Source organism: Piliocolobus tephrosceles, chromosome X (genome assembly GCF_002776525.5).
Source record: "Piliocolobus tephrosceles isolate RC106 chromosome X, ASM277652v3, whole genome shotgun sequence".
NCBI classification, from domain to species: domain Eukaryota; kingdom Metazoa; phylum Chordata; class Mammalia; order Primates; family Cercopithecidae; genus Piliocolobus; species Piliocolobus tephrosceles.
This window is the reverse complement of record NC_045455.1, coordinates 18,226,596-18,246,145: the sequence shown is the minus strand read 5'-3', so window position 1 is coordinate 18,246,145 and position 19,550 is coordinate 18,226,596. Positions and strand designations below refer to the sequence as shown.

The following is a 19,550-nucleotide window of genomic DNA, read 5'->3' as shown; positions in this document are numbered from 1 at the left end:
AAAAAAAAAAAAAAAAAAAAAGAAATAAAAGCACAAGTTTGTAAAAATAAATGTGGAAGGATGTATATGGTGGCATTAACTTAATGTTTTCTTTTTTTTAATTTGGCACAAAAAGGTGCTTATAAGTGCTCTACTTGTTTCTGAACATTTATTTCTCTTCATATTTAATTCCTAAGCAAATCTTATCTCCTTTACCTCCAAAACATGTTCTAGATCTGTTCAGTCCTCTCTACCAACATTGTTTTTCCTAGTCAATAAACATAGATCAACCTAAGAAAAATTGTGTAATACTCTTAATTTTGGATATATCATAAATATGCTACAATTTTAAAAAATATTTTACTATAATTAACAAATAGTATGAATTACAGTAGAGATTTAATGTTTAATTTCAAAAAGATTCCACATATTCTGACAAATGTAAACATATTTACAGTAACTTTTCTTACAATCACTGGATTACTTTGGTTTTTGGTTTTATTGGCAAGAGTGATTTGTGAAAACTATGACTAGATGAACATTGGAGGAAGCATTCCCAAGCATTATACAGATAATTTTAGTTTTGCACATTTTTTTCTGTCTAATGTTACCTTCTTTGTTATAAAATTATCTTTTTTTCAAGGAATGCTTCGTAAAGCTTAGTTCTAATATTACAGAATTCATAGTTATGTAATTAATCTCAAAATCACTAACCATTGAAGACCCTTGCTACTTTTGCTTCCTATAACACGAAGTCTATCATCTCCTTGATAATTTCTAATTTCCATCCTTAGAACTTCTTCAGCTCTGCTACTTTTTCCTTAAGACCAGGGTCATAGGCAGCACACTGGTGATAACTCACAGTCTAGACATATTGCATTTTGTTTACAATTTTGTGTAAATAGTTGTTATTTTCTATGTTCAGCATCTTGCTGGCTGTCTTGGGTACAGCACCTCAATTGAATGTCTTCACCTGCATATTTGTGGACATTGAAATCATCTACCATTTTTCAGAGACACTACCTTGTGATATAAAAAAACACAAGTCAAAAAAAAATCGAAAGGAATTTCTGAAGGAGCCTCTCTTCACTATTCCGCTGTTGTTAGAATAATGAGTAACACTGGTATGACATTCTACAATTTACAAGAACATTTATCTGCTTCACGAAAACTCAAAACAAAGCTTTGAGACTACCTGGATCCTAACCACTTTACAGATGAAGATAACTTACATAAAAGTTATGGGGTTTCCTGGATCTGAATCCTTTACTCTTCACATTATTTTGCCTTCCCCAAAACTAATCAAGGACTCCGTTTTTTTTTTTTCTTTCTCGAAATTATTTCCTCCATATTAGTTTTCTTTGGAATAGACGACTTTTAAAAAGTCCTCCTTAGTATATCTTCAGGGAATCACAAATTCACTCTGCTATTTATAATTCATGAGTTTCTCTAATGGTAGCAAGGCAGCATATACAGGTGAAGTATTAAGTATGTACTTGATATTACTTAACACACATACCCCGTGTAAAAATACTGCTGGTGTACAGTGTGTGTGTTGGTGACTCCGGAGGAAGTGGCCGTGAACAGGCTTAATGCCGCATTGAGTAACTTCAACCTCATCTTGCTCAGGTTCGTATCTCTCTTGAATTTCCCATGGTAAGCGCAAGATGCAGGATCCGTCCTCACAGTTTTTTGCTTACCAGTTGACGTTGGCTGCATTCAGGAAAGCCTCCCTCTCTTAAGCCACCGTGCCTTCCTGGTCTTTTCTTCACAGAGTTTTCCACAATCGCTCTTTTTCTGGACACGCTGGTTTGCTGAAAGTCGGGGTGGCGAGGCCCAAGTTTCCAGGCCAATTACCTACCTGCCTTAGAGCAATTACGCACTTCTCTCTGGTTGTCCCTGAAATGGTCTAATCATCAGACCGCCCTAATGAACGCCCAGCTTCTCCTGATCTTTTCTTGCTTATGGCTCAGTTCAGACAGTATTTGTTCCGGGACTCTCAGCGGGAGGCGGTGTTTACCGGCTCACTTGAGACCTCAATTCCAGGCGCTCTGCAGTTGCCCTCAGACGCCCTGGGACCGTGTTTGGCCTTCCCATTCGGACGCTGCGGCTGCGCTTTCCTCTCCTAACATCACGCTGGCGAACCTCGGAAGGATCAAATTGTCCCACTCGCCAACCTAGCGCGCCGGTCCCGGCCCAAAAGGGCCTTTGCAGCCTGCGCATGCGGACTCGGCGACCGCCACAGACTCCCCGTCTGCTTCCCTCCGAGCGGCCGCGGCGGTTTGGAGCTTGCTGACAGCTCTGCGACCGGCAGACGCAGCCTCGTCTCGTGCTTCCACGTTATCCTATCAGAGACGGGGCGGGGCGGCGGCCTCCGCAGCCTATCAGCGCGAACCACGACCCCGGCGAGCCCGGGAGGAAAGCCGCCAGAAAGAAGGCGATTGGACAGCGGCGGCGCTCCGGGGCGTAGCGTCGCCCGGGCCCCGCCCACCGCTGCCTTCCTCTGCTGGGCTCCAGAGCCACTGAGGCCTGAACGAGAGCCGACCGGGGCGGGCGCAACTGCTGCCAGAGCGCCGGCGCGTGCTGGTGGGCCACACTCTTCCTTCTCTTCACTTGCGAGCCCTTGGACATGGTGGCCCCCGGCTCCGTGACCAGCCGGCTGGGCTCGGTGTTCCCCTTCCTGCTAGTCCTGGTGGATCTGCAGTATGAAGGTGAGTCCTGCCCTGCCCCGGCCGGGAAGTGGGCTCCCGGACCAGGCCCCCCGCGCTTTCCCGTTTGCGCCCGGGCGCGTGTCCCGGGGCGGCTCGGGAGGTGGGGTGAGCCCTGGGGGAGCCCGCGGCCTGGCTTGGGCCTGAGCCCACGCCCGGTTCCGGGTTTGCCTGGGGTAGAGTCGAGGGGACCGGAGGCCGCGGGGCCGGGACAGCGGGTTTGGACTAAGGAAAGGGGCCGCAGCAGTCGGAGGAGGCGGGGTGCGCCCCGTGGCGGGGAGCGGGGGCACGGGGCTGCGACTTCAGGACGTCCTGGGACGCGAAGACTTGGGCAGCCTTCGGGTCCCGGCCTCGCTTGGGACCCTTGCTGGGCGCCTGGGGACACTGTCAGTCATTGGTGCTAGGAGGAGGCACCAAGGTGGCCAAAAGACTTCCTTCGCCCTGGAGTTCTTGGGTGGGGTAGGAGTGTCATGTCCGGCTGGGAGTTGGAGGGGACAGTGTTGACTATTTAAGAAGTGAGTAACCATCCCCATTAAGATGCACTGTCGTGTGGAGAAATTGTTAGTTTGGTGCAGTGAGGAGCGCTGTTGGAATTCCACCTCCCGGACGGCCAGGCACTGAGTTTGTGGTTTTACAACTCCCAGCATGGTGTCATTCAACGTATAGCTGGCATTACTTTTCCAAGTTCGCTGTAAAAGGTTCCCTTAAAAAGATATGGGCGATTAAATTCCTCTTCAGTCCTGCAGACTGGAATGTTGGCTACTCCAGAATAGCGAAAATAGAGGACTGTCCTGTCTTAGATGGCAGCGGGGAGGAGTAAGAATTAAAGCTGATAGTGCCGATTTAACGAATGCTTCTGACGCGGTTACTGTGCGAAATATTCGAGTGTAATGACACATCACGTGCACTGATGTATTTTCATCCCCGTAAAAAGGGCTAGTTGTCAAGGAGGTCAAATTAAACCTTTGAGTATTCCGTTCAAAGGGAGCGAGGAACTAAAAGTTGGGAATTGTTTATAGTGAATTCTTCTGAAGGTTCTCAACCTTTTTCTTTTCTTTTTTTTTTAAAGTAGTACTCCCCAGTTTTTAGGTCTCACCCACAGCAATGGGCTTTTGCTTTTGCTTCCCCCGGTAACCATATTTTTTGAACCCCAAATCAGGACACGTAGTGTGGCAACATTGGGACAAAGAATTTGACAGTGAGGCTGCCCCCAGAAAATCTAGGGGATTGGATTGTACCACTTTAATATGGGTCACATAATATATGTTCTTTTGCATTTTCAAAAGCTTCATTCGTCCTGCCCCCGCACCTCCCACCCGTCATCTCTATTATTTATCTCCAGTTATCATTTATGATTTATTTTGGACACTTAAGAGAAAGTTGCCTATGTGCTGTTTAATGGTGATTTTTTTTTTTTTTAAGTTACAGAGGTGCACAATTTTGAATGATTGCTTTTCCCACTACTTTGTGAACCATCTTTTTAGAATTGCTGTTCTGTATATGAGTCTGTAAGGACTCTTAACTCTTCATTTCCCTCCTGTGGTATTTTCCATAAGAAAACCTCATTAGAGAGCTTTTCTGTGTAGGAGGCACTGGTGACATTTTTCAGAGGAGTGCCAGAGTGTCTTCTTTAGAACTATTGTCTTTGTAAAGTAGCAGGGACTTGGTACAGGTAACAGAAAAGGAAGGAAAGAAAGGAGCCTTTCTGTAAGCTATCTCTTATTTATGAAAGCGTGTGGTATTATTCCTGCTTTACAGACCAGGGAACTGAGGCTCCAAAGGTTTTACTAACGTTCACTTTGTGTGCATGCTGGAGACAAAAGTTAAGTAGTTGACAACATCATGTGTGTCCGAGCATTTTTAAGTGATGGCAGCTGAGAAAAAAACCCCAGCACTTTTTTGTAATTAACAAGAAGGTTATTTCCTGGGAGGTTTAATACAATGGTTCTCAAACTTGAGTGTGCATCAGAATCGCACATGGAGGGGTTTTAAAACAGAGCGCTGTACCCCACTTACAGAGCTTGATTCATTAGATCTTGATGGTACCTGAAATTTTGCTTTTCTGTAAAGACCCCGGATGACCACACCTGAGTTACTGGTGTAATAAATTATATAGAGGAGTTAAATTAGGTGTCTGCTATGTATTTGACACTGGATTTGGTGATGGGGATATAAAGGTAAGAACTCTGTCTTGAATTAGCAAACTGTTAGCCCCTGTTTTCCCAAAGAAATTCTGTCTGGATTCACTAATCTCATAGTTCTCTGGGAGGCAAATGGTGCTACTGCTAGGCCTGAGGCTTAATAAAATTGTGTTGCATTAAGGATTTTTGTTAAATAGGTAGATTTTAGCTGCTCTTGTCACACAAAAAGTAATTACGTGAGACGATAGATATATTAATCTGCTTCACTCTTGTTAATCTGCTTCACTATTGTAACCATTTTATCTGTGTATATCTCATAATACGATGTTGTAAACATCGAATGTATACAATACAATTCACTTTTAAAAAAAGAAATGAAGGAGAATGGTTATGAGAGAAGTGAATGTGGAACTAAGAGTGGCACAGGATGGAGAAGAGATGACCTAGTTTTTTTCTGATTTTGAAATATTTGTCTGTTTTCTTCTAGATTTTTCTGTTAGTTGTCATCCAGAGACAGAAAGTATATATCATGAATTGAAAATTTGAGTCTTTTAGCACCCGCCCTTCTCAAAGGCCTTTGAAAGAGTGAAGTCAGAAGCACTAGATGAAATCGAATTTTTGGAATAGAAAGAAAACTTTAGTAGTATCTGCTTTAGTATTCTCATATTACAGATAAGGAAGTTATTTCATTTCTTTGCTAATGGTTTGTCCTGTTGGTGACTTGAGTAGCAACACAGCCTGGGAACCAAACCTTTTTTCTGTTATCATAGTTTTATCTCTTTTTCGTCCTTAACATGCTATCTGGACTCAATTTTTCTTTTTTTTTTTTTTTGAGGCGGAGTCTCGCTCTGTTGCTCGGACTGGAGTGCAGTGGCCGGATCTCAGCTCACTGCAAGCTCCGCCTCCCGGGTTTACGCCATTCTCCTGCCTCAGCCTCCGGAGTAGCTGGGACTACAGGTGCTCGCCACCTCGCCCGGCTAGTTTTTGTATTTTTAGTAGAGATGGGGTTTCACCGTGTTAGCCAGGATGGTCTCGATCTCCTGACCTGGTGATCCGCCCGTCTCGGCCTCCCAAAGTTCAATTTTTCTTTATTTCACTGAGCTGTTTAAACCATATATTTTGGCCATAGGGAAAAGAATAGTTAAAAATATACAGTTGAAAATCTATATGTATAAAATATTGTGATAATTTTTATTTGAACCTAAGCTATTAGAGGTATGTTTTGTCTTTTCTAGGATTTTCTTGACATTATCTAAATAGGGAAAGAATAAAGTAGCAAAAATGAGAGACTTTAAGTAATTTATATAAATTAAGTATCATAAAAGGTGGTCACATGTTTTCTAGAATTATTTTAAATTCTTCAATAAGATAGGCTATAGGTAGCAGTGGTATCAAAGTTCCAGGTCTCTTGACTAGTTAGTATTTGCTGAGAGACTGCCTGGAAATGCAGTGGTTTTCATTCTGTGGAGCAGGGGCCATTGTTCTGGGAGGGAATGCACTGTATTAATTAGGTTTTATTTTTCCGTATGAAGTTAATTAATTGTTGTTAAGTTTAATTTCTACTGCTGTGGTCTGTTTTGATTAATGTCCTACAGTTAATCTTTGTTTATATGGAAATATCATGGGAACCCATTCACCTGCTCTTCAGAACTCAACCATAGATTTATTTTTCTTTCCATATCTTTAGAAAGCTACTTAAAAAAATTAAATCTGATGAGTTTGTATCATTTGGAGTTCTGGAATATGGAGAAGATTCATTTAATCAGTCAGCAAAGGCTTTTACTAACTACATTACTCTTTGGTGAGATATATATACATAGCATAAAACTCATGGTTTTTGCTCTTGAGTTTACAGACCACTTGGGGTTTAAGACATGCATTTGTGAAGCATTCATGTCCTCTTTTTCTCCTTTCTCACTTTAGAGTGAGTGGTCCATTATTGTAGTTAGTGCACTGCAAATGCCCATTTATTTTCTGGCCCCTGTAATCTTCTGTTTTACTCACCTGCCAAAACCCAACACTGGTTAAATTCAACTTGGCCAACTCTTTTTATACCTTATAGGTAAACACGGATGGAGGAAAATGAAGACAACTTGGCTGATTAGTCTCATTTATCTTTATTTTTATTTTCAACTTTTTTTTTTGAGACAAGATCTTGCCCTGTCACCCAGGCTGAAATGCAGTGACATGATCCTAGGTCAATATAGGCTTGACCTCCTGGGCTCAAGCAGTCCTCCCACCTCAGCCTCCTGAATAGCTGGGACCACAGGTGTGCACCACCACATCCCCTACTAAGTTTTTAAAATTTTTTGTAGGGACAGGGTCTTCTATGTTTGCCCACGCTGGTCTTGAACTCCTCGGCTCAAGCAATCCTCATGCCTTGGCCTCCCAAAGTGTTGAGATTACAGGCGCGAACCTATGCGCCTGGCCCTGATTAGTCTCATTTTAAAGAAATAATCTCAGTTGGAAATGCACATTAAATACTGCTAACACTCTTACAATTCTTCACTATGTCTATTCTTGAAAATCAGTATTTCAAACATTTTCCTCCCTCCTTAAGCCTCTAATTTAAACTCTCCTTTCCTCTCTCCCCTAACTCATTCTTTTAGACCTTATCTTTATTGAGAAAATGAAAGCCATCACAAGGCAAGTTCTTCTTTCTACCTCAAAATTCAGTAGCTTATCTACATTTGTACCTATTCTGCTACTTTTTCTCGTATTAAATAACATACATTAGATGTCTCTATCCCCAGATAAATCTAATCTGTGTAATTACACCCTCGATTCCATTTCTTGTCGCCTTCTGAAAATGTTGCTCCTACAATTGTATCTTTGCGCTGCTATAAGAAAATACCACAGACTGAGTAATTTATAAAAAGATTTCTATCTGAATTTTGGAGGGAACGTTCAAACAGTAGTAGATGCTGAACTTCCTGCTCTATCTTTCTTTGGCTAGATTCCAGTGTCTTCTGTGTTTCTGCTACAAGACTTCTTTTAGACTCTCCCCCACCTTGCTAGAGTCTTGGCTTAGCCTTCTGTTTTTTTTAAAAAAAGAATCTTAGGGCTTTCCTCATTCCTCACATTCTAAGTGTTCCAACCTGAATAACCGTCTCTATCTCTGGGATTGCTATCTGGTCTGGGTCTGCCACCGCCTTTGCTTGAACTTTAGTATCTTTGACTATGAGTTCTTGCCTCCTTTAGTCTGGTTTTTCCAGTCTTGATTGTAACTCACATCATACCTTTAACCCCCCACCTTTAAGTTTAAAAAAATCCTTATTTTCTGCTCTCCAAAATATAAGGTATTCTAATACTAATTTCAGTGAAAGACATAGTTGACTACCTTTTTCCCTGCCCTTGCTGCTTATTTTGCTGACTTAGGATCACTGCTTGTCTAAGGAGAAACCTATTGTCTGATGCTGATTAGGAAATGGCATGATGTTTGGTTGTCTTACCTCTCTGAAAATAATTTTTACAGACCATGTGGCAAAGGAATAAAAATTACCTGTGGCTCAAAAGAGAGTTGATTGCAAAAACAGCCAATAATTTGCAAATAATTTGATTTTTCAGATATATGTCTTTATGAATCATTGATCATATGTTTGACTTGATAATTGTTATGTATTTTAGATTTTATTCTGATGAATTATAATACATTTAAATAAAAAGACAAATAGTTAAATTCACTCAACAAATATTGCATACACACTATGTGTGGGATACTGAATTAGGTGATACAAAGAAGAATAGATAGCTCCTCCTCTCAAACTTCTTTTGATGAGTTTTGTGGGGTTGGGACTTTGAGAAGCAGGCAAATTGTGAAAAGCAATGTATAGAGACAGTGACATTGCAAAGTGAAGTCATGTACCTGTGAGTGTGGAAATGCAAAATAAATAGGAAGATTGAAGGAGCTTTTTTTACCTCTCTCAAAACAATACAGTGTGAGGGATGGTTTCACAAAGGAGCCAGCATTTGAGGGCAGAATCTTTTTTTTTTTGTTTATTTTATTTTAGATTCAAGATACACATGTGCAGATTACATGGGTAAATTGTGTAATGGTGGAGTGATGTGGTTTAGATCTGTGCCCCACCCAAATCTCATGTTCAGTTGTAATCCCCAGTGTTGGATCTGGGGCCTGATGGGAAGTGATTGGATCATGGGCTTGGTTTCTAATGGTTTAGCACCATCCCCTGGAGCTGTTATTGTGATAGAATTCTCACAGGATCTGGTTGTTTAAAAGTGTGTAGTATCTCCCCGCGCCTCTTCCTCTGGCTCTGGCCATGTGAAGATGTGCCTACTTCTCCTTTACCTTCTGCCATGATCATAAGTTTCCTAAGGCTTCCTCAGCCATGCTTCATGTAAAACCTATAGAAACGTCAGCCAATTAAACCTCTTTTCTTTATAAATTACCCAGTTCTGGCCACGCCTGTAATCCCAGCACTTTCGGAGGCCGAGGCGGGTAGATCATGAGGTCAGGAGTTCAAGATCAACCTGGCCAAGATGGTGAAACCCCATCTCTACCAAAACTACAAAAAAAAAAAAAAAAAAAATTAGCCAGGTGTGATGGTGGGCACCTGTAATCCCAGCTACTAGGGAGGCTGAGGCAGATAATTGCTTAAACCCAGGAGGCGGAGGATGCAGTGAGCTGAGATTGCGCCACTACACTTGAGCCTGGATGACAGAACGAAACTCCATCTCAAAAAAAAAAAAAAAAAATTACCCAGTTCCAGGTATTTCTTCATAGCAATGTGAGAATGGACTAATACAGAGAATTGGTGGTACTGGGAGTGGGGCATTGCTATAGAGATACCTGAAAATGTAGAAGGAAGCAACTTTGGAATGGGCTAATGGGCAGAGATTGGGACAGTTTGGAGGACTCAGAAGAAGACAGGAAGAGGAGGGAAAGTTTGAAACTATCTAGAGACTTGCTGAATGGTTGTGACCAAAATGCTGATAGTGATATAGACAGTGAAGTCCAGGCTGAGCAGGGCTCAGAATGACTGCAGATGAGTAACTTATTGGGAACTGGAGTAAAGGCCACTCTTGCTATGCTTTAGCAAAGAGACTGGTGGCATTGTACCCCTGGTCTATGGATCTGTGGAACTTTGAACTTGAGAGAGATGATTTAGGGTATCTGGTGGAAGAAATTTCTAAGCAGCAAAGTGTTCAAGATGTGACTTGACTGCCTCTTGCAGCCAGTGCTCATATTCATGAGCAAAGAAATGATGTAAAATTTGAATTTATATTTAAAAGGGAAACAGAGCATAAGAGTTGGAAAATTTTCAGCCTGTCCATGTGGTAGAAAAGAAAAACCCATTTTCAGGGGAGTAATTCAAGCAGACTGCATAAATTTGTTTAAGTAAAGAGGAGCCAAGTGCTGATAGCCAAGACAATGGGAAAAGGGCTCCAAGGCATCTCAGCGACCTTTAAGTCAGCTCCTTTCGTCATAGGCCCAGAAACCTAGGTTTCCTGGGTGATTCTCAGGACCCTGCCACCCTGCACAGCCTTAGGACACTGCTGCCTGCATCCTAGCTACTCCAGCTCCAGCCATGGCTGAAAGGGGCCCAGATATAGCTCAGGCCTTCAGAGGGTGCCAGCCCAAACCCTTGGCAGATTCCACATGGTGTTAAGCCTGCCGGTGCTGAATGCAAGAGTTGAAGCTTGGGAGCCTCAGCCTAGATTTCAGATGTATGGAAAAGCCTGGATGTTCAGGCAGAAGGCTGCTGCAGGGGCAGAGCCCTCATGGAAAAATCTCTACTAGGGCATTGCAGAGGGGCAATGTGGGGTTTGAGCCCCCACACAGAGTCTCCACTGGGGCATTGCCTAGTGGAGCTGTGAGAATGACCACCATCTTTCAGACCCCAGAATGGTAGATCCACCAACAGCTTGCACCATGCAACTGGAAAAGCTGCAGCCACTCAACACCAGCCCTTGACAGCAGCTGCGCAGGCTGAGCCCTGCAAAGTCACAGGAGTGGCACTGCCCAAGGCCTTGGGAGATCACCCCTTGTTGCAGTATGCCCTGGATGTGAGACATGGAGTCAAAGGAGATTATTTTTGAGCTTTAAGATTTAATAACTGCCCTGCTGGGTTTTAGCACGTACATGGGGCCCGTAGCCTTTTTTTTTTAGCTGGTTTTACCCGTTTGGAAAGGGACTATTTACCCAATGCCTATAGTCCCATTGTATCTGGGATGTAATTAACTTGTTTTTGATTTTGTAGGCTCACAGGTGGAAGGGACTTGGCTTGTCCCAGCTGAGACTTTGGACTTTTGAGTTAACGCTGGAATGAGTTAAGACTTTGAGGGCTGTTGAGAAGGGATCATTATATTCTGCAATGTGAGAACATGAGATTTTGGAGGGGCTGGGGCAGAGTGGTATGGTCTGGATCTGTGCCCCATCCTCATCTCATGTTGAATTGTAATCCCTAATGTTGGAGGTGGGGCCTGGTGGTAGGTATTTGGATCATGGGGGTAGTTTCTAATGGTTTAGCTCTATCTCCCTATTGCTCTTCTCATAATAGAGTTCTCATGATATCTAGTTATTTAAAAGTATGTAGCACTTTCCCTCTGTCTCTTTTCCTCCTGCTCTGGCATGTGAAGAGGTGCCTGCTTCTCCTTCCTCTGTGATTGTGAGTGTCCTGAGGCCTCCCCAGCCATGGTTCCCATACAGCCTGCAGAACAGTGAGCCAATTAACCTTCTTTCCTTTATACATTATCCAGTTTCAGGTATTTCTTTATAGCAATGTGAGAATGGACTACATGGGGTGTGGGCTTCTAGTGTACGTATTACCCTAGTAATGAACATTGTATGCAGTGGGTAATTTTTTAACCCTCTTCCCTCTTCTCTTCCATCTTCTCTTTTGGAATCCCTAGTAACTTATTTACATCTTTATGTCCATGTGTACCCATTGTTTAGATCCCACTTGTAATTGTGAACACATGGTATTTCATTTTCTGTTTCTGAGTTATTTCACTTAGACTGATGGCCTCCAATTCCATCCATGTTGCTGCAAAGGACATCATTTTCTTTTTTATGGTTACGTAGTATTCCATGTTGTCCATATGCCACATTTTCTTTATTCAGTCAACCGTCAATGGACACTTAGGTTGATTCCATTGACTTTGCCATTGTGAATAGTGCTGCGATAAACATATGGGTGCAGGTGCCTTTTCTTTAATATAAGGATTTGGTTTCCTTTGGGGAGATACCCAGTAGTGGGATTGTTGGGTCAAATGGTAGTTCTGTTTTTTTTTGTTTTTGTTTTTGTTTTTAGAAATCTCCACATTGTTTTCCATAGTGGTTGAACTAATTTACATTGCTGCCAGCCGTATATAAGTGTTACAGTTTCTTCACCTCCGTACCAACATCTATTATTTTTTTTAAACTTTTTAGTAATAACCACTCAGACTGGTATAAGATGATTGATATTTCATTGTGGTTTTAATTTGCAGTTCTCTCATAATTAGTGATGTTGAACATTTTTTCATGTTTGTTGGCTGCTTGTATGTCTTCTTTTGAGAAATGTCTCTTAATGTCCTTTGCCCACTTTTTTTGAGACAGAGTCTTGCTCTGTCACCCAGGCTGGAGTGCAGTGGCGTGATCTCGGCTCACTGCAAGCTCTGCCTCCCAGGTTCACACCATTCTCCTGCCTCAGCCTCCCGAGCAGCTGGGACTACAGGCGCCCGCTACCATGCCTGGCTAATTTTTTGTATTTTTAGTTGAGACAGGGTTTCACTGTGCTAGCCAGGATGGTCTTGATCTCCCGACCTCGTGAACGGCTGCCTTGGCCTCCCAAAGTGCTGGGATTACAGGCATCAGCCACCGCGCCTGGCCCTTTGCCCACTTTTTAATGGGGTTGTTTGTTTTCTTCTTGTTGAGTTGTTTGAGTGTCTTGTAGATTCTGGATGTTAGTCCTTTGTCAGAGACATAATTTGCAAATGTTTTCTCTCATTCTGTAGTTTGTCTCTTTGCCCTGTTGATAATCTTTTGATGTGCAGAAGCTTTTTAGTTAAGTCCCATTTGTTTATTTTTGGTTTTGTTGCATTTGTGTTTGGGGTCTTCATCATAAATTGTTTGCCTAGGCCAATGTCCAGAATGTTTAATCTATCTTGAGGTACTTTTTGTATATGCTGGGAGATAGAGATCCAGTTTCTTCTGCATATGGCTAGCCAATTTTCCCAGCACCATTTATTGAATTAGGGTGTCATTTCCCTGTTGTTTATTTTTGTCAGCTTTGTCAAAGATCAATCAGTTGGATGTAGGTATGTGGTTTTATTTCTGGGTTCTCTATTGTAGTCCATTGTTCTGTATGCCTATTTTTGTACCAGTACCATGCTATTTTAGTTACTACAGCTTTGCAGTATAATTTGAAGTCAAGTAATATGATGCTTCTGGATTTGTTCTTTTTGGTTAGGATTACTTTGGCTATTCATGCTGTTTTTTGGTGCTGTATGAACTTTAGAATTGTTTTTCCTAATTCTCTGAAAAGTGACGTTGGTAATTTGATAGAAATTGTGTTGAATCTACAGATTACTATGGGCAGTGTAGTTATTTTAATGATAGTCTCTAAATTCATGAGCATGGGATGTTTTTCTGTTTATGCCATATATGATTTGTTTCATAAGTGCTTTGTAGTTCTCATGGAGATCTTTCACCTCCTTGGTCAATGTATTCCTAGGTATTTTATTTTTTTTGCATATGGCTATCGTTAATGGGATTGAATTCTTGATGTGGTTTTCGGCTCAATGTTGTTGGTGTATAGAAATGCTACAGATTTTTATACGATGGTTTTGTATACTGAGACTTTACTGAAGTTGTTTATCAGGTCTTGGAGTCGTTTAGTAGAATCTTTAGGGTTTTCTAGGTAAAAAAAATAATATTTGTGAAGAGACATAATTTGACCTTCTCTTCTCCCATTTGAGTGTCTTTTATTTCTTTTTCTTGCCTGATAACTTTAGCCAGGACTTCCAGTACTATGTTGAATTGGAATAGTAACAGTGAACATCATTGTCCTGTTCCAGTTCTTAGGGTGAATGCTTTCAGCTTTTCCCCATTCAGTATATTGGCTGTGGGTTTGTCATATGTGGCCTTTATTATGCTGAGGTATGTTTCCTCTATGCCTAGTTAATCTAGTTAGCAGTCTATCAATTTTGCTCATGGATTTGAAGAATATAATATTGTTAAAATGACAACACTACCTAAAGCAATCCACATACCACCCACAGCATACTGTCTTGGTTATTGTGGCCTTATAGTGTGAAGTTGGGTAATATAATGCCTCCAGCTTAGTTCTTTTTGCTAAGAATTGCTTTGGCTATTTAGGTTGCTTTTGGTTTTATACGAATTTTAGAATATTTTTAATTCTGTGAAAAATGACATTGGCAGTTTGGTAGGAATAGTGTTGAATCTGTAGATTGCTTTGGGCAGTATGGCCATTTTAATGATATTGATTCTTCCAGCCCATGAGCATGGAATGTTTTCCCATTTGTTTGTGTCATGTATGACTACTTTGAGCAGTGTTTAATAGTTCTCCCTTTAGCAATGTTTCACCTCCTTGGTTAGCTGTATTCCTAGGTATGTTACTTTTTGTGTGTGGCTATTAAAAATGGGATTGTGTCATTGATTTGGTCCTCAGCTTGACTGTTGTCAGTATATATAAATGTTACTGCCACTTGTACGTTAATTTTGTATGCTGAAACTTTACTGAAGTTGCTTATCAGTTCCAGAAGCCTTTTGGTGGAGTCTTTAGAGTTTTTTAAGTGTAGAATCATATAATCACTGAAGAGAGGTATTTGACTCCTTTTCCTATTTAGATGCCTCTTATTTCTTTCTCTTGCCTGATTGCTCTGGTTAAGACTTCCAGTACCGTGGCAAATAGGAGTGGTGAGAATGGGCATCCTTGTCTTGTTCCAGTTTTCAAGGGAAATGCTTTCAGCTGCTGCCTGTTTAGTATGGTGTTGGCTGTGGGTTTGTTATAGATGACTTTTATTATTTTCAGGTATGCTTCTTCGATGTCTAGTTTCTTGAGGAATTTTTATACAAGGGTGTTGGATTTCATAGATTGCTTTTTCTACAGTTTTTTTTTTTGAGGCAGAGCCTTACACTGTCCCCCAGGCTAGAGTGTAGTGGCTCTATCTTGGCTCACTGCAACCTATGCCTCCCACTTCAGGTGATTCTTGTACCTCAGCCTCCTGAGTAGCTGGGGTTACAGGCATGCACCACCATGCCTGGCTAATTTTTTGTAGAGATGGGGTTTTGCCATGTTGGCCGGGCTGGTCTTGAACTCCTGGCCTCAAGTGATCCTCCCGCCTCAGCCTCCCAAAGTGCTGGGATTACAGGTGTGAGCCACTGTGCTCACCCTTTCTGTATCTATTAAGATGATCATTTGGGTTTTGTTTTTAATTGTGTTTATGTGGTGGACCACATATGTTTGCGTATTTTGAACCATGCTTGCATCCCAGAGACAAAGCTCACTTGATTATGATGGGTTTGTGTGTGCGTGCGTGCGTGTGTGTGTGTGTGCTATTGGATTTAGTTTGCTAGTATTTTGTTGCATATATTTACTTCTATTTTCATGAGGGATATTGGTCTGTGGTTTCCTTTTTTCGGTTGTCTTGCCTCATTTCGGTATCAGGTTGATACTGGTTTCATAGAATGAGTTAGGGAGGAATCCTTCCTCCTGGATTTTTTTTTTTTTTTTTGGAATACTTTCAGTAAGATTGGTAACCAGCTCTTCTTCGTATGACTGGTAAAATTTGGCTGTAAATATGTCCTGGGCTTTTTGTTTGTTTGTTTGTTTTCCTGGAAGATTTTGTTAGGACTAATTTGATTTTATTGCTCATTATTGGTCTATTCAGGATTTCTATTTCTTCTTAGTTAAATCTTGGGAGGTTGTATGTTTCTGGGAATTTATCCATTTCCTGTAAGTTTTCTAGTTTGCTTAAAGATGTTCATAGTAGTCTCTGATGATCTTTTGTATTTCCGTGGTATCAGTTGTCACCTTTCTTATTTCTGGTTGTGCTTATTTGAATCTTCTCTCTTTTTTTCTTGGTGAGTCTAGCTAGTGGTCTATCAATTTTGTTTATCCTTTCAAAGAAGTTTTTGTTTTGTTGATGTTTTTACTTTTTTTATGTTTATTTTTTGGTCACCATCTCATTTAGTTCATTTCTGATCTTTTTATTTCTTTTCTCCCAGCTAGTTTTGGGTTTGTGTTGTTCTTATTTTTCTGGTTCCTTGAGGTGTGGTGTGTGGTTGTTCATTTGAGATCTTTCTGTCTTTTTGATGTAGGCATTTAATGCTGTAAACTTGCTTCTCAGCACAGCTTTTGTTGTATCCCAGAGGTTTTGGTATGCTATGTTTCTGTTTTCATTTGTTTCAAAAATTATTTTGATTTCTGCTTTAATTTCATTGCTCGCCCAAAAGTAATTCAGGTGGTTTAGTTTTCATGTACTTGTGTTGTTTTCAGAGTTCCTTTTGATATCGACTTCTAATTTTATTCCATTGTGGTTGAAGAAAATACTTGATATGACTTTGACTTTTTTTTGAGTTTATTGAAACTTTTCATGGCCAAGCATATGGTTGATTTTAAGAGTGTTCCACACGCAGATGAGAAAAATGTAGATTTTGCAGTTGTTGGATAGAGTGTTCTGTAAATGTCTACTAGGTCCGTTTGGTTTAGAGTTTAGTCTAAGTCTGGAGTTCCGTTGTTCACTTTCTGCCTTGATGGTCTGTCTTGTGTTATCAGTGGGGGGTTGAAGTCTCATTATTATTGTGTGGCTGTTGATCTGTTTTCTTAGGTCTAGTAGGAGTAGTTTTATGAATCTTGGTGTTCCAGGGTTGAGTGTGTATATATTTAGCATAATTAAATCTCCTTGTTATATTGAACCTTTTATTATTATATAAATAATAATAACCCCAGGGCCCAACCCCAGTCTCAGCCCTACTCTGCTCTAGCACTATAGTTGTAGCAGGAGTTTTTCTGCTCATCTGCTTCTACCCCCTAATAGAAAATAGTGTATTAATCCAAACCTTTACACTATGTTTAGGGGCTATTACCACCTTATTTACAGCAATCTGTGTTCTAACACAACATGATATCAAAAAAATAACACTCTTCACCTCAACTAGACCGTATAATATTCACAATTGGCATTAATCAACCACACCTAGCATTCCTACACATCTGCACCCATGCCTTTTTTAAAGCTATATTATTTATGTTTCAGGATCCATCATCCACAACCTCAACGATGAACAAGATATTTAAAAAATAGGAGGACATTTAAGACCTTACCCCTTACCTGTTCTTCCGTTATTATTGGCAGCCTAGCACTTACAGGTATGCCTTTCCTAATAGGCTTTTACTCTAAATACCTTGTTATCAAAACTGCAAACATGTCATATATTAACACCTGAGCCTTTTCTATTACTCTTATTGCCACCTCCTTAGCAGCTGTCTGTAGTATCAGAATTATTTTCTTCGCTCTAATAGGACAACCCCACTTCATGACTCTAATTATTATTAACGAAAGTATTCCCTTCCTAACTAATTCAATTAAATACCTAATAATAGGCAGTATCTTCACTGTATTTCTCATCACCATTAGTGTTATCCCTACCTCTTCCCCCCAAACAACAGTACCACCTCTGTGTGTGTGTGTGTGTGCATGCTGTTGGATTTAGTTTGCTAGGATTTTGTTGCATATGTTTACTTCTATTTTCATCAGGGGTATTGACCTGTGGTTTCCTTTTTTTGGTTGTCTTGCCTCAAGTTTTTTGGTTGTCTTGCCTGTAAGTTACACTTAGAGCCCTAATTGTAACTACCCTAGGGATTTTGCTAGCAGTGGAGCTCAGTCTTATAACTAATAATCTTAAGCTAAAATATCCATTACAGACATTCAAATTCTCCGATATGCTAGGATTTTACTCAACCACAGTCCATTGTACAACCCCTTGCTCAAGCCTACTTACAAGCCAAAATCTGGCTTCACTTCTACTAGACTTAGTTTGATTAGAAAAGTCCCTACCAAAGATAATTTCACAGACCCACATTACAGCCTCAATTACCATATCCACTCAAAAGGCCTAATTAAATTTTATTTCCGTTCCTTGTTTATCCCCTCCTTTCTAACTCTACTCTTAATTATCTAATCTATTACCCTAAGTAATTTCAATTACAACATAATCGCCAACAAACAATGCTCAACCAGCAACCACCACCAATCAACACCCATAATTATATAAAGCACCTGCACCCACAGAATCCTCATGAATCAACCCCGGCCCCTCACCCTCAAAAATTATTCAACTTCCTACACTACTAAAATTAATTGTAATCACCGCCCCATCATATTCAACCATTCATCAAATCAACACCAATTCTATTAGTAACTCTAATAATAAAGTTCGTCAAATATCAATACTTGATCCTTGTGTCTCAGGGTATTCCTCAATAGCTATTGCTGCAGTATAACCAAAACAACCATCATCCCACCTAAATGAATTAAAAAGACTGTTAACCCTATAAAAGCCCCACCATAATTCAACACAATACCACAACCCACAGCACCACTAGTAATTAACCCTAAACCTCCATAAATAGGAGAAAGTTTTGAAGACAAACCTACAAATCCTATAACCAAAATAATACCCAATAAGAATAAAGCATATGTCATTCCCACGTGGCTTGTAACTATGACTAATGATATGAAAAATCACCATTGTACTTCAACTGTAAGAACACTAATGATCAATGTGTGTAAAATACACCCACTAATTAAAATTATAAGTTATTCGTTTATTGATCTCCCACACCATCCAACATCTCTATGTGATGAAATTTTGGCTCACTTCTTGGCACTTGCTTTATTCTCCAGACCATCACAGGATTATTTCTGGCCATACACTACACACTGGACACTTAACTGCTTTCTCTTCGGTTACCCATATCAACCGAGATGTAAACCATGGCAGAATAGTCCACTATTTTCACGCTAATGGCGCTTTAGTATTCATCTACCTCTTCCTGCACGTTGGCCGAGGTTTATATTACAGGTCATTCATGCTCCTAGAAACCTAAACTATTGGTATTATCCTCCTACTCACAACTGTAGCAACAGCATTTATAGGCTATGTACTCCCATGAGGCCAAATATAATTCTGAGGCGCTACAGTAATTACAAATCTATTATCAGCCATTCCGTATATTGGAATGGACCTTGTTCAATGAATCTGAGGTGGGTTCTCAGTTGATAAAGCCACCCTTACATGACTTTTCACCTTCCATTTTATCCTATCCTTCATCATTATAGCCATAGCAATTCTCCACCTTTTATTCTTGCATGAAACAGGATCCAATAACCCTTCAGGAATTTCATTAGATTCCAACAAAATCACCTTCTACCCTTACTATACAACCAAAGATATCCTAGGTCTAATTTTTCTCCTCTTCCTTCTAATAACTCTAGTATTATTTTCACCTGACCTCCCGAGAGATCCAGACAATTACACTTTAGCCAACCCCCTCAGTATCCTACCCCACATTAAGCCACAGTGATACTTTTTGTTCGCATACACAATCTAACGATCCATCCCTAATAAATTAGGAGGTGTACTGGCCCTTCTATTCTCTATTCTCATTCTAGCAGTTATTCTTATACTACATACGTTCAAACAACCAAGCATAATATTCTGCCCACTAAGTCAATGCCTGTTCTGAATTTTAGT

At 40.6% G+C, this 19,550-nt stretch overlaps 1 protein-coding gene across 1 annotated transcript in view; it reads left to right on the top strand.

Moving 5' to 3' along the window:
• The first annotated feature begins 2,473 nt into the window (after window positions 1-2,473).
• The window catches only part of LOC111546581 (dnaJ homolog subfamily C member 3), a 107,848-nt gene continuing 90,771 nt past the window's right edge, over window positions 2,474-19,550 (top strand). Inside the window, exon 1 of the mRNA XM_023218049.2 lies at window positions 2,474-2,690. Within this exon, the coding sequence (XP_023073817.1) occupies window positions 2,609-2,690 (82 nt within the window). The 5' untranslated portion in view covers window positions 2,474-2,608. The remainder of the gene's footprint in view (window positions 2,691-19,550) is intronic.